The sequence below is a fragment of the Scyliorhinus torazame genome, chromosome 8 (genome assembly GCF_047496885.1).
Source record: "Scyliorhinus torazame isolate Kashiwa2021f chromosome 8, sScyTor2.1, whole genome shotgun sequence".
NCBI lineage: Eukaryota > Metazoa > Chordata > Chondrichthyes > Carcharhiniformes > Scyliorhinidae > Scyliorhinus > Scyliorhinus torazame.
In genome coordinates, this window is record NC_092714.1 from 55,220,848 (window position 1) to 55,234,874 (window position 14,027).

At 48.7% G+C, this 14,027-nt stretch overlaps 1 protein-coding gene across 1 annotated transcript in view; it reads right to left on the reverse strand.

Annotated features, from left to right (window-relative positions):
• Nucleotides 1–9,992: 9,992 nt before the first annotated feature.
• Nucleotides 9,993–14,027, reverse strand: part of LOC140427852 (SH2 domain-containing protein 1B) — a 36,044-nt gene continuing 32,009 nt past the window's right edge. Inside the window, exon 5 of the mRNA XM_072513639.1 lies at nt 9,993–10,678. Coding sequence (XP_072369740.1) covers nt 10,638–10,678 — 41 coding nt within the window. The 3' untranslated portion in view covers nt 9,993–10,637. The remainder of the gene's footprint in view (nt 10,679–14,027) is intronic.

Below are 14,027 nucleotides of genomic sequence, written 5' to 3' on the forward strand. Positions count from 1 at the left end.
GGCTGTGCGTGTCGGGTCGAGAAGATGGCCGCCGACAAGATGGCCGCTCCCATGATTCGCACGAGGCTGATGACGCGTCAGAAGGGGCCGGGTTGGTGCGCAGCCTCATTGCGAGGCCTGCGGGCCTGAGAGCCTGATTTTCGGGCCGGCTGTTCTTTGTTCTTCTGGCCCCTGGGTCTGACCTTCGCAAAATGCCCCTTCACGGAGCGGGCTGGGAAGCGTGGGCGTGGGTGCTGGCCCTGCCTGCAGAAGTAGCACGATTCCCACGAGCGCTGCCGGCAGGTAGAGAGCAGATGCCTGGCGTGCACCTAGTTGATAGGCTTGACGAACCGCTTGCGGAGTAGCTCGACCGCCTCTTCATAAGTCGTCCCCTTTTCAAGCGTGGCGGAGATTCTGTGACTCACCCGGGCGTGGAGTAGGCGCAGCTTGCGTGGCCCCAGGATGGGAGTCTCTGAGGAGTCCAGGTAAGCCTCCAAGCATCGGAGCCAGTATTTTAAAATGTCCTTTGCCTCCGGTGTCCGGGCTTCCAGGTTGAGCTTCACTGGTTTTAGGCCTGCTTCCATCCTGAAGTGGTTTAGTTTATTAAATTGTGGTACCCTCAATAACGATGCTCAGAGTGTAAACAGTAAAGAAGGCTTTAATAAACTAAGAACTAGGTGTAGCGCACAAAGACTCCTGAGAGACAAATAGAGGTGAAGTCGATGAGGCTTTATTAAGCGTGACTCGTTCCCCGCAGTTCAGCAACAGACTGGAGCTGCGGGGAGAATTCCTGGTTCTTATACTCCGCCTTCAGGGCGGAGCTAGAGATCAACAGCCAACCAGGACCCGGGATCTGTCAGCCAATGACATCACGGCTTCACAGTCCCACATGACCCCTAATGCATACTACCACATTCACCCCTTGTTAAAAATGAACCCGACGGGGTGGTGCTTCGCATGGTGGTAGGGGTTTACAAGGCTGGTCCTGGGAGGAAAAAAAACTTTTGCATGTCATTACAGTGCCCTACACTGGGCTATGTACAGGGTTTTTTGTTTTGAACTATTTACAGTATTCGTAAGAGGGAAAAGGAAAAAAAACATTCTCGTTAAAGTCCACAACATTCTAGTGTTACACCGATGCCACGAGTCGGGCGGGCGGTCTGGTCGTCCTTGTCGATCGCCTCAGCCCTGGTGGTGGTGGTGCTTGTTCCAGTGTTGTCGCCTCCGGGAGCTTTACGGTTTCTGCTTCAGCTTCACTTCTGGTCGGACCTGGGAGGAGGACCGATCCTCCCGGGAAGGGGGCTGTCGCGGGGTGCGCCGGTGGCCGCTAGAGCTACATCGGAGGCGTCGCTCTCGACCTGGAAGGGGAGGGACTCGTCGATGGCGCGCATTGTGGCCTTTGCGATATCCGCTTTGATGCGGCTGAAGGCCTGGCAAGCCTCTGTCGACAGAGGGAAGGTTGTGGTCTGTATTAGGGGGCGGGCCTTGTCTGCGTACTGGGGGACCCACTGGGCGTAATATGAAAAGAACCCCAGGCAGCATTTTAGGGCTTTTGAGCAGTGAGGGAGGGGAAATTCCATGAGGGGGCGCATATGTTCGGGGTCGGGGCCTATTATCCCATTGCGCACTACATATCCCAAGATGGCTAGCCGGTTTGTGCTAAAAACGCACTTGTCCTCGTTGTATGTGAGGTTCAAGGCTTTAGCGGTCTGGAGGAATTTTTGGCCCGCAACCCGTGTTGATCAACCATTCGGTCCATCTCCCGTTGGAAGACCGAGACCCCGTTTGTGACGCCAAATGGGACTCTTAGGAAATGGTATAATCGCCCGTCTGCCTCGAAGGCTGTGTACTTGCGGTCACTTGGGCGGATGGGGAGCTGATGGTAGGCGGACTTGAGGTCCACGGTGGAGAAGACCTTATATTGGGCAATCCGATTGACCATGTCGGATATGCGGGGGAGAGGGTACACATCTAGCTGTGTGTACCTGTTGATGGTCTGGCTATAGTCTATGACCATCCTTTGCTTCTCCCCTGTCTTTACTACTATCACCTGTGCTCTCCAGGGACTATTGCTGGCCTGGATTATGCCTTCCTTCAGTAGCCGCTGGACTTCGGACCGAATAAACGTCCGGTCCTGGGCGCTGTACCGTCTGCTCCTAGTGGCGACGGGTTTGCAATCCGGGGTGAGGTTTGCAAACAAGGATGGGGGCTCAACCTTGAGGGTTGCGTGGCCGCAGATAGTGAGTGGGGGTATTGGGCCGCCGAATTGGAAAGTTAGGCTCTGCAGATTGCACTGGAAGTCTAATCCCAGTAATGTGGGCGCGCAGAGTTGGGGAAGGACGTAGAGCCTGTAGTTTTTAAACTCCCTCCCTTGCACCGTTAGGGTCACTATGCAGAAGCCTTTGATCTGTACGGAGTGGGATCCTGCAGCTAGGGAAATCTTTTGCGCACTGGGACGGATGGTCAAAAAACAGCGTCTTACCGTGTCGGGGTGGATGAAGCTTTCTGTGCTCCCGGAGTCGACCAGGCATGGTGTCTCGTATCCGTTGATCAGCACCGTTGTTGTCGTCGTCTGGAGCGTCCGGGGCCGTGCTTGGTCCAGCGTCATTGAGGCCAGACGTGGTCGTAGTGCTTCAGCGTCTTCCTCGAACCCCGTGGAGCCGTCGATGCTGGGGTCCATTGTTGCCATCCAAGATGGCGGCGGGGGTGAACAAAATGGCCACCCCCATGCATCGCACATGGCTGGGGGGTCACAAGATGGCGGCGGGGTGGACAAAATGGCCGCCCCCATGCATCGCGCAGGGCTGGGGGGTCCCAAGATGGCGGCGCCCTTCCTCCCCTCGTGGTGGCCGGGACCCAAAATGGCGGCGCCTGCGGGTCGCACATGGGGCGCTGGGGGGGGTTGGGGAGCATTTGGAACGCGCAGGACTCCTTCTTCTCCGGGGACAGCGGCGACCCCCCGGGACCGGCACACAGCCGCGAAATGGCCCTTTTTCCCGCAGCTCTTGCAAATCGCTGCGCGGGCCGGGCAGCGCTGCCGTGTTTCGCCTGGCCGCAGAAATAGCAGCGGGCTCCCCCGGGACGACTTGGCGTCTGAACCGCGCAAGCCTGTGGGGGGGGGGGGGTTGTCGCGGCAGGGGTCCACGGAGCCCAAGGGGCTGCCGCGCGGTCGGGGCCGTAGGCGCGGGCGTTTCGCGCGGCCACATCTAGTGAGGCTGCAAGGGCCCGTGCCTCTGAGAGTCCTAGCGACTCTTTTTCTAAAAGTCTTTGGCGGATTTGGGGAGAGTTCATACCAGCCACAAACGCATCGCGAATTAACATGTCCGTGTGTTCAATCGCGTTTACCGGCGGGCAGCTGCAGGCCCGTCCCAAAATTAGCAGCGCGGCGTAGAATTCGTCTAGCGATTCTCCGGGACTTTGCCGTCTGTTGCTGAACTGCGGGGAACGAGTCACGCTTAATAAATTGTAGCGCACAAAGACTCCCGAGAGACGAATAGAGGTGAAGTCGATGAGGCTTTATTAAGCGTGACTCGTTTCCCGCAGTTCAGCAACAGACTGGAGCTGCGGGGAGAATTCCTGGTTCTTATACTCCGCCTTCAGGGCGGAGCTAGAGATCAACAGCCAACCAGGACCCAGGATCTGTCAGCCAATGACATCACGGCTTCACAGTCCCACATGACCCCTAATGCATACTACCACATTAGGCTAGAGCCGAGACGTGTGCTAACTGCTGCACTGCCCACAAGGCGGCCTCTTATATATGGCTCACAGATGGGCGGAGCCGGAGGCGGAGTTCCCTAGGGTTACAAGCCCGGTCTTAAAATGGACATCACCTTACATGATGACAAGGGTACAGTGTTACAGTAACCGTTCATCACAGTTAATAATCATCACTGTTTCATAAATGACTTTCCTTTCATCATAAGGTCAGAAGTGGGGGTGGAGGGCGGCAAGTGACACAGTGGTTAGCACTGCATCCTACGGCGCTGAGGACCCGGGTTCGAATCCCGGCCCTGGGTCACTGTCCGTGTGGAGTTTGCACATTTTCCCCGTGTCTGCATGGGCTTTACCCCAACAACCCAAATATGTGCAGGGTAGGTGGATTGGCCATGCTAAATTGCCCCTTAATTAGAAAGAATGAATTGGGTACACTAAAATTTAAAAAAACATTGAATAGCATTGTCGCCTCGCTGGGCCGAGCGGCAGGAAACTCGCGACAATTCCCACTTGTTAGCACACTTGGTTATTGTTATAACCTGCCTGCTTACCATTGGCTGGGGACTAATGACAATCCCACAATCCTGTGGGAGTATGAGCTTCCCCAATGAGGGGGGGCGGAGAAACCATTAGTAACCTCCATGTATAAATAAAGCTGGCCAGTTTGGAACCAGCAGGAAGAAGTGTGCAGCAAGGGAAGTTGCTGCTGCTGTTATATATATATATGTTATTGTAAATAAATGTTATTACTTTGTATCCTTAAAACTCGTGCTGGATTCTTCGTGGCCCTCACAAAAGTTATATTTCCAGAGAATCGCGCCCTAAGTGTCATTGATGTGCATGTTAGGTGCATTGGCCACGCTAAATTGCCCCCTAGTTGGAGAAAAAAATAATTGGGTACTCTAAATTTATATTTAAAAAAAGAAGTGGGGATGTTTGCGGATGACTGCACAATGTTCAGCACCATTCGCAACTCCTCAGATAATGAAACAGTCCATGTCCAAATGCAGCAAGACCTGGACAGTATCCAGGCTTGGGCTGACAAGTGGCAAATTATATTCGTGCCACACAAGTGCCAGGCAATGACCATCTCCTATGAGAGAGGATCAAACCACTGCCCCTTGACATTCAATGGCATTACCATCGCTTAATTCCCTACAATCAACATCCTGGGAGTTACCATTGATCAGAAACTGAACTGGACTGTCCATTTCAATACTGTGGCTACCAGGGCAGGTCAAAGGCTAGGAATCCTACAGCAAATAACTCACCTCCTGACCCCCCAAAGCCTATCCACCATCTACAAGACACAAGTCAGGAGCGTAATGGAATATTCAACACTTGCCTGGATGAGTGCAGCTCCAACAACATTCAAGAAGCCTGACACCATCTAGGACAAAGCAGTCCGCTTGATTGCTCCCTCTTCCACAAACATTCAAACCCTCCACCACCGAGGAACAGCGGCAGCCATGTGTGCCATCTACAAGATGCACTGCAGTAACTCACCAAAGTTCCTTAGACAGCACCTTCCAAAACCCACGATCATTACCATCTCGAAGGACAAGAGCAACAGATACCTGGGAACCCCACCACCTGGAGGGTCCTCTCCAAGTCACTCACTGCCCTGACTTGGAAATATATCGCCGTTCCTTCACTGTTGCTGGAGCAAAATCCTGGAACTCCCTCCCTAACAGCACAGTGAGTGTACCTACACCTCAAGGACTGGAGCGGTTCAAGAAAGCAACTCACCACCACCTTCTGAAGGGTATCTAGGGATGGGCAATAAATGCTGGCCTAACCAGCAATGCCCACATCCTGTAAATGATTTTTTAAAAACTTACACAGGAAATGTTGGACATAGAAAAACCTAGTACACCTAAGCAGGAGCGTGAAAAGGCCGTTAAATCGCGGGAGAGGCCAAAAACAAGAACCACATCGGGCACCGATCGGTTTGTAATCTAACCAGTCTAACGTGGGGAAACAATGGCGGAAAGGAGGGTCCTTGGGGAGGAAAATACCGCTAGTGTCAGTCTCACACCCTCTCCAATTCCTTACAGATATTACACGGGATGGATGATATCTTGGTCTCTGCAGAAGCTGCCCTCGTGGTGCTGTTGGCAGGCCAGGCGGCCAGATGCCGGAGGAGGTGGCTTCAGCAACATAGACAGAGGCTTGAGGTGGCAACCCATGTGCAGGACTCCACCCCACACCTTGAGGACCCTGCCACTCATCAGGCTAGGGAGGGACCCAGAGGGGGATGACAGTGACGGCCCTGGGTGAACAGACTTCGCAGATCTGTCGGACATCATGTGCCACAGGAGGTTTTGCCTCGATAAGGAGATGGTGCGGCATCTGTACCATGACGTTGCGGATTTGGAACTATGTGGAGGAGGAGGATACCCAGTCCCGGTGGCCGTCAAGATCTCTGCTGCTTAGTTTAGTTTCCCTGCTGTTTGACCTTTCACATCTTTTGTCCTCTCTGGGGACTGCCATTAGCACTCTTTTCCCTAGGTTTTTGTGGCCATTAGCACCCGGTTTCCCTGGGTTTCTGTGGCTATGATTCATCTTTCATTCTCACTCCACAGTATAAATATATCCCATTTTCTCTGTCTGTTAGCTTTGACAAAGAGTCATCGGGCTCGAAACATTAGCTCTTTTCTCTCCCCACAGATGCTGCCAGACTTGCTGAGACTTTCCAGCATTTTCTCTTTCGTTACCGTTTACTGTTTGTTAGTGGGATGTAAATTTTGAAGAAAATGTGAAAATGGAGAATAAAAATATTTTAATAAAACAATCACTTCCCAGAGATCTTAAATAACCTTAAGGTAAATAAAATTGAGAAAAAATATTTTTAATGTTTCCTTACTTCCTACTTACGTTAAGACCATAAGACATAGGAGTGGAAGTAAGGCCATTCGGCCCATCGAGTCCACTTAACTGCTCAGTACAGCAAGAACTATGGAGCACGACCTCGTAAATTAGGATAAAACAGTAATTTCTATAAAGCAGCAAAAGCAACATAAATAAAGACTGGTTTTGATGCAAAACATTTTATTTGACTAAATATTGTATAACTTCTTACAATGATAATACTTCAAAATTTAAATTCAAATGCTCATTTTGCTTTTTAATGTAGCGACAAATTACTACAACATCTCAAAAAAGTGAATACAAAACTAAAGAAAAACTCTGGGCGGGATTCTCCATTTCAGAAACTAAGGGCAGGATCCTTCGCTTCACCGGCAGCGCACTCAAACCCATGGATTTCCCGATGGCATGGTAGTGGCCACAATAGTAAACACCATTGGCTGGCTGCCGGAACGGAGGGTGCCGCTGCCCGCAAGGGCACACTGCACCTGAAAATGGGCCTGACGGGACGGAGAATCCCGCCCTAACTGTTGATGCCGGGACATAATTTGTGGACAATTCCGGAACCATTAATGGGCTGGCACCTGCGCCACATGGAACACGTGCGATTCTAATGAAAAATGGTGTCGGATTCAGTGGGGTCGGGATTGGCATTCGAGAGGCTGACAAGCTGCAGCTGCCTATTAGCAGTCCACACACAAACAAGATGGCACTGGTTGCGCTGGAGCGCGCAATCCCATTGATGGGTCAGCTGGGGCCAAAGGATACCTGGAGGGGTGGCCTGGGGCGCGAAGTTCACAGTGGGCAGTCAGTAGCATATGCAGCAACAGGGCTGCCTTGCAGGCTGCGGCATTGATGTTCCATGCTCGTCCACCCCGACCCCACGGTTCACCTCCTGGCCGCATCCCACTGTTTGCTCTAGCCCTGGTAGAAGCCCCTGACCAGCAACACAACTGTCAGCACACTATGGTGATGTTGGACACTTTTTGGATCCTCTCTCCCTCAGCAGCGACAGCACCTGTTCCTTGATTTTTGAAACCACGAGCGGTAATTCCTCCTGGTGGAGGCGAAGCATCGCGAAGGCCCGAGAGATACTGGGTCAGGCGCACTAATGATATGCCAATGGCATTTACTCTACGTGCTGAGTAGAATGCACTGACGCTGCTGTTGAGGCACCAGGGCTTGGCATTCTGTCGGGCGCCTGGCGCCAGCCACGATTTTCGGCTCAAGCGCGATGCTCCACCCAATCGCATTTCCCGATTTCAGCACGGCCGATGGAGAATCCCGCTGGCTATCTCTTGATCTTTTTTAGCTGCATAGAACTCTGCATTTTTTGGTAGGAATCCAAAGCCAATAACCTTTGCACTTTCTCTTCCATTACATAAACGCCAAACTACTGCATGAGTGCATAGAATTCAACATAATATAGAAGTTCATAACTTGTGAAATAACAGTTTCATCTGTTCCATCTTAAATGGAAACCATCAGGCGCACTGTTGATTCAGACTATGATTAGTTCCTGGATCCTTCAGCTTGATGGTGGAAATGATGATGGATGGTACAAATTGGACCCTGCCATCCAGAAGATTGTGTCACATGGTATCGTCCATCAAAAATGCCATTGTCTTGTGCTATTCCCTGCTTGGCATTGAATGTATGTGACCATTTCTGAAATTTGTTCTGCTCTTCAAGCAGTAGCATTGTTTTCATAACAGGTTAGAAAAGCTTCCATGTTGTCAAACCAATGTGGGATTTTGCTTTTCCCGTCCACAAGAGGTTTCACCTTGTCCAAGTTACTAACTCATAATGACAATGTGTACTGTCCTTTTCTCATTTTTGCTGCATTTTACTTCTCTCCATATTTTGCATAGTTTGATCAGGAACTGCATAGTAGAAAGGGCTAGTCTCATCACTATTGTAAGTACAGTCAGGTAGATATTCATAATAAATCTGACACTATGTCATCAGTCCATGCAGGCTGGTCACTATCCACTCAGCTTTTTGTAGATAAGGGTCTGAATTCTCTGTCCTTTCACGTGGGCACAAATCTCTGGTCCTGCGACAGTGAATGGAGTTTGGCTGAATGCCAAATTCTCTGTTCTCGCTGGCAGTGGTGGTGGGGCGAACTCGGATCGGAGATTCATGATCAAGGCTTTGACTCATTTTCCATTGCTCAGGAATTCATTCAACCATTTAGCACTTCAAAGAATTCTACACTAAGTCCTTTGGCAAGCTTATTAACTTTAGCTTTTAATTGTCTCGTTGGATTTTCTGAGCTCCTTTCTGATTAAATCTCCAGAGCAGTGTTTAATCAACAACAAGACATCTTCCTCATACACTTCCATTTCTTTTAGCCTAATCTCATTTATTTTTGAATCTTTCAAAACATCAGTGGGATTCTCCATTGCGAGTCCACCTCGCTACCGCTGCCAGCAAGGACAGCCAAATCTTCATTCACTGCAGCGGGAACGGAAAATCCCACCGAAGTGAAGGAACGGTGAATCAAAGTCATCCTTTTTTTATTTCAGAATGGTAGAAACCTGCATTTCAGGAATGCCGTGCTTCTGTTCAACTAGCTTTTGAATTTACAATTCCTTCAGACTGTTCAAATAATCTTCTTATTCATGCAGTGGCAAATCATGGTGCTTTTTAAATTGAGCCAACTGTAAATTTGACATCCTCCCTCACACATGACCCAGGTCAAACAGGTGCTCACGTATAAAGACCACAGAAGCCAATTGAATTGAGAGGGGAATGCCTTAGGTTGTACGGTGATGAATCTTATTAAAATGGGAGTTCTCTGTGCCACGCTTACATTTCAGCAGGAAGTGAAATAAAGGAAATTGTAATAGATGTGTTAAAATAGGAATTGCAATTAAATGAGGTGCAAATAGAAAATTGTGACTATAATACTTTTTTGATGATTATGGGGCACCATAGCTTAATGATCTCCCTTTATTTACTCATTTGCACATAAATACAAATGAAAATTTTAAGATTTTAAATATATATTTTCCACCAGAACATCAAGTGTGGAATAATTTGTGAAAATCTTATTAACCCAAATGCTTTACGTGGTTGTAGTGCTGTTGAAACTGTTAGTGTTCAACATCATTGCAACTCTGAACCTGACAGCATTATCTGGTGCCCACACATGTGTAGTTAATCATGGAAAGCTGCTGACAGTCATTCCTATTCCTCTATAGGATGGGCTGTTGAATTCCCATCAGATGGAAATCTTTATTTGAATTGATGTGGTCTTCCACAGTTTACATGCTAATCCCTCTGGAGAAAAGTCAGAAAAATGATGCCTTGTTCGAGGTGATCAGACTGGGTTTTTAAAGGGTTACCGAATAATGATTGCCGCTGAACAACCTTTCTAGCCCTCAACGTCTAATTTTATATTTGTGAAATGTCAAATTCCTCCATTTCAATGGTACCACAAACTTTTAATATCAAATTAACTGTCATAGTTAGTTGACAAAATTTCAGCTTCTACCTTAATCCAATGTGTGCATCCCAATCTTCATTTCGTTTTCTGTAAAATTATTAAAAAATGACGGATAACCAATGCATTTTATGTTCTGCTTTCTGGTCTGTGAGAATTCTTCAATATGATTGGCTGCTTGATGACATCACTATTGCTGTACACTGGCGTTTCCGAAAGTTGACAGCAAAATCAAATTAACGTCAGGAAAGGTGAAATACAAGCTTACAAGGGTTTCTTCGAGATCGGCAGTGAGCATCATCACTTTGCCACTGACCACAAAATTGAGGCTTCAGAGTCATTTTCTTGAGCAAATTTGCTGAGGAATTTTACAAATCAGTGACTAAGAACATTAAAATCTATTTACAATATTTAAAGTTTGTCTGCTGGGGAGGGAGTGAAGCTGTGTGTGTTTTATGTCATATTCATATTGCATCCAGTTGAAGTGATTATACTCTTATAATGTAATTATTATGCACTTAGGCACAAATTATGCTGCTGTATATGTTGCCATTTTTTTTCTACGGTGTCTATATTACTTTAAGAAAAAAAAATGTGTTCTTCCATTCAATAACTTTGCACATTTTCATTCAGGGAGGACTTCTACATAGTCAGCATCATTAACTTCTGCAAAATAAAAGACAAATGAACAATAAAATATGAGATTATATTGAAATAACATTTAAATCATTTCAAAGTCATTTTCAACCTACTTTGTGGCAAAACATTTTTTCCAATTAAGGGCCAATCCATTTACCCTGCACATCTTTGATCTTTGGGTTGTGGTGGGGTGAGACCCACGCAGTCACAGGGAGAATGTGCAAACCCCACACGGACAGTGACCTGGGCCGGGATCGAATCTGGGTCCTCGGTGCCATGAGGCAGCAGTGCTAACCACTGTGCCACCGTGCTGCCATTGGCAAAACTGTTATGTGTTCCTACTTTATCCTGGGCAAGGTTCTCCGGCTTTCCTGCAGTGTGTTTCTTGGCTGCTGGAGGCAGCCCACCTTTGAAGATCCTGCCACCATCAATGGGATTTTCCATTGAATCCACCCCACGCCACCTGCACTGCAGAAACTCGCCAAGGCTCCTTAGGCAGCACTTTCCAAGCCCATGCAGCAGATACCTCGGAACACAACCACCTGGGGGTTCCCCTCCAAGTCTCTCACCACCTCGACTTGGAAATATATTGCCGTTCTTTCAGCGTTGTTAGGTCAAAATCCTGGAACACCCTTTCCTAACAGCACTGTGGTGTACCTACACCTCAGAGACTGCAGCAGTTCAAGAAGACAACTCACCACCACCTTCTGAAGCGCAACTAGGGATGGGCAATAAATGCTGACCTAACCAGCGATGCACACATCCCGTAAATGAATTTGTAAAAAGTTGATGCCTCTGATAATATTCTCTCTAATAAAATATTAATAACATATATTCCTCATATAATCAATGAGGTCTTGCAAAAAAAAGAGGATAAAAGAATGAAGAGTCTGGCAGTGGCTGTAAGTGAAACAGCTAATAATGTCAAGGCTTGATTAAAGGACGATTGCCTGTTTTGTTACACCCCACCTGCCAACTTCTCCACCCAGTTATTATACTCCTTTGTTTTACTCTGTTTATATAAACAATGTACTAATTATTTATATGAACATGGAAATGGCAATGTGTGAGATGTAATTATTCCACACCCAATTGAAGTGATGCAGGCAGCATATAACTTGGTGTTGCTTATTTCCATGATTGTATGCTGCTGAGTGGCTGCATGTCATAGCAGGGAGCTCAAATTCAGGTTAATCTGCACTACTTAAAGTCAGACAATGGCCGCGATCGCATGGCCTCGTCGTGCCCGACTCAGAACGCGACGAGGCTGGTAAGTCGCTCGGGATGCCTCACAATTTCTAATGAGATCTGCGAGCTGTCGCGATCTGGGTCTCGTCCTCACTAGGCGGGATCCAGATCACTTAAGTAATAATAATACTCTTTATTAGTGTCACAAGTAGGCTTACATTAACACTGCAATGAAGTTACTGTGAAAACCCCTTTCACAGTAACTTAATTGCAGTGTTAATGTAAAGGGGTATATAGTCACCACATATACAGTGGTAATGTAAAGGGGTATATAGTCACCACATTCCGGCGCCTGTTCAGGTACACGGGGAGAATTCAGAATGTCCAATTCACCTAACAAGCACGTCTTTTGGGACTTGTGGGAGGAAATTGGAGCACCCGGAGGAAACCCACGCAGACACGGGGAGAACGTGCAGACTCCACACAGACAGTGACCCAAGCCGGAAATTGAACCTGGGACCCTGGCACTATGTCTACTACGGAGTCTCCCAAGCCCAGGATCGAACACCCGTGCCTGGGAGATCCCGACTGTGCACCATTTAGCGCTGGTCCACACAAACGTGGATCAGGCGTAACGGCAGCTGGGGCGGTCTCCCAGACGATCGTAGGCCCCCGGTTGGTTAGGTTCTGGGCAGATTGATACCCTGGTACCTCCAATTCCACCCGGGCACCTCGGCACTGCCACCCTGGCACTGCCCTGCCCTTATAAGGTGGGGTGAGGGGGGTCTCGAGGCTGCCCTAATCGGTAAGTTGGGATGGTGACAGTGTCTAAAGGCCGCAGTGGGGGGGTGGCGTCAAGAGATCGGGGAGCCATTTTTCTCTTCCTGCTCTGAAGGGCTGCGTTTGGTTCGTCAGTGTAGGAAATGAAGCTACGGGCTGCCTCTTTGGGGCTTTCCTCACCGAGGCCAGAAAAACCTGTTTAATAGCAGGGTCGTTCACAGTACTGCAGGAGCCGAGAAACACCATTAAATCGCGCCCTACATCTCTTAAAGGCAAGGTGCATACTGCTGCAGTATGTGCTGAAGCTACTTGGACAATATTGAAGGAGCTTCAGGAAAGAGTCAAAATGTTGCGAGATGTACAGTTTGCCCCGCCGCTTTCGGATCCTGAGATGGAGTTACTGGTGTAGGAGGTGGACTGGATGAGAGATGTCATTCTTCCTCAGGTGGGCCCTCAAGGCAAGTGCTCAAGATGCAGTGGGAGTGGGAGGTCTTGGAGATCAAAGTCAACAGTCTGAAGCTGAGGATCCTGATAAAAAATGTTTAATAACCTCACACAAGTGGTCAAATAAGTAAATGCAGTGTTACGTGTCAAATCTTACCAACTCCACCAAAGGTTCACACAATGCTCCAATCACCAGACTCTCTTCAATCAGATATCAACAATAAAATCAATCTCACACCAATTTGCTTTAGCTCACCCCCACACAACTAACGCTGCTGGAAACCGCACATTCACACACCTTGCACGAACTGACAACTATTCAACTGTACACTCAGCTAGATGCGTACCCTCTCCCCCGCATATCCGACATGGTCAATCGGATTGCACAGTACAAGGTCTTTTCCACCGTGGACCTCAAGTCCGCCTACCACCAGCTCCCTATCCGTCCCGGTGACCGCAACTATACTGCCTTCGAAGCAGACGGGTGGTTATACCACTTTTTAAGGGTTCCATTCGGCGTCACGAACGGAGTCTCGGTCTTCCAATGAGAGATGGACCGAATGGTTGACCAGCACGGTTTACGGGCCACGTTTCCGTATCTTGACAACGTCACCATCTGCGGCCACGACCAGCAGGACCACGACGCCAATCTCCAAAAAGTCCTCCAGACCGCTCACGCCCTGAACCTCACTTACAACAAAGAAAAATGCGTGTTCCGCACCGATCGTCTAGCCATCCTGGGCTACGTAGTGCGTAATGGAGTGATAGGCCCCGACCCTGAACGCATGCGCCCCCTCATGGAGTTCCCTCTCCCCCGCTGTGCCAAAGCCCTGAAACGTTGCCTGGGCTTCTTTTCTTATTACACCCAGTGGGTCCCCCAGTACGCAGACAAGGCCCGTGCACTAATCCAGTCCACTACTTTTCCCCTGACGACAGAGGCATGCCAGGTCTTTAGCCGCATCAA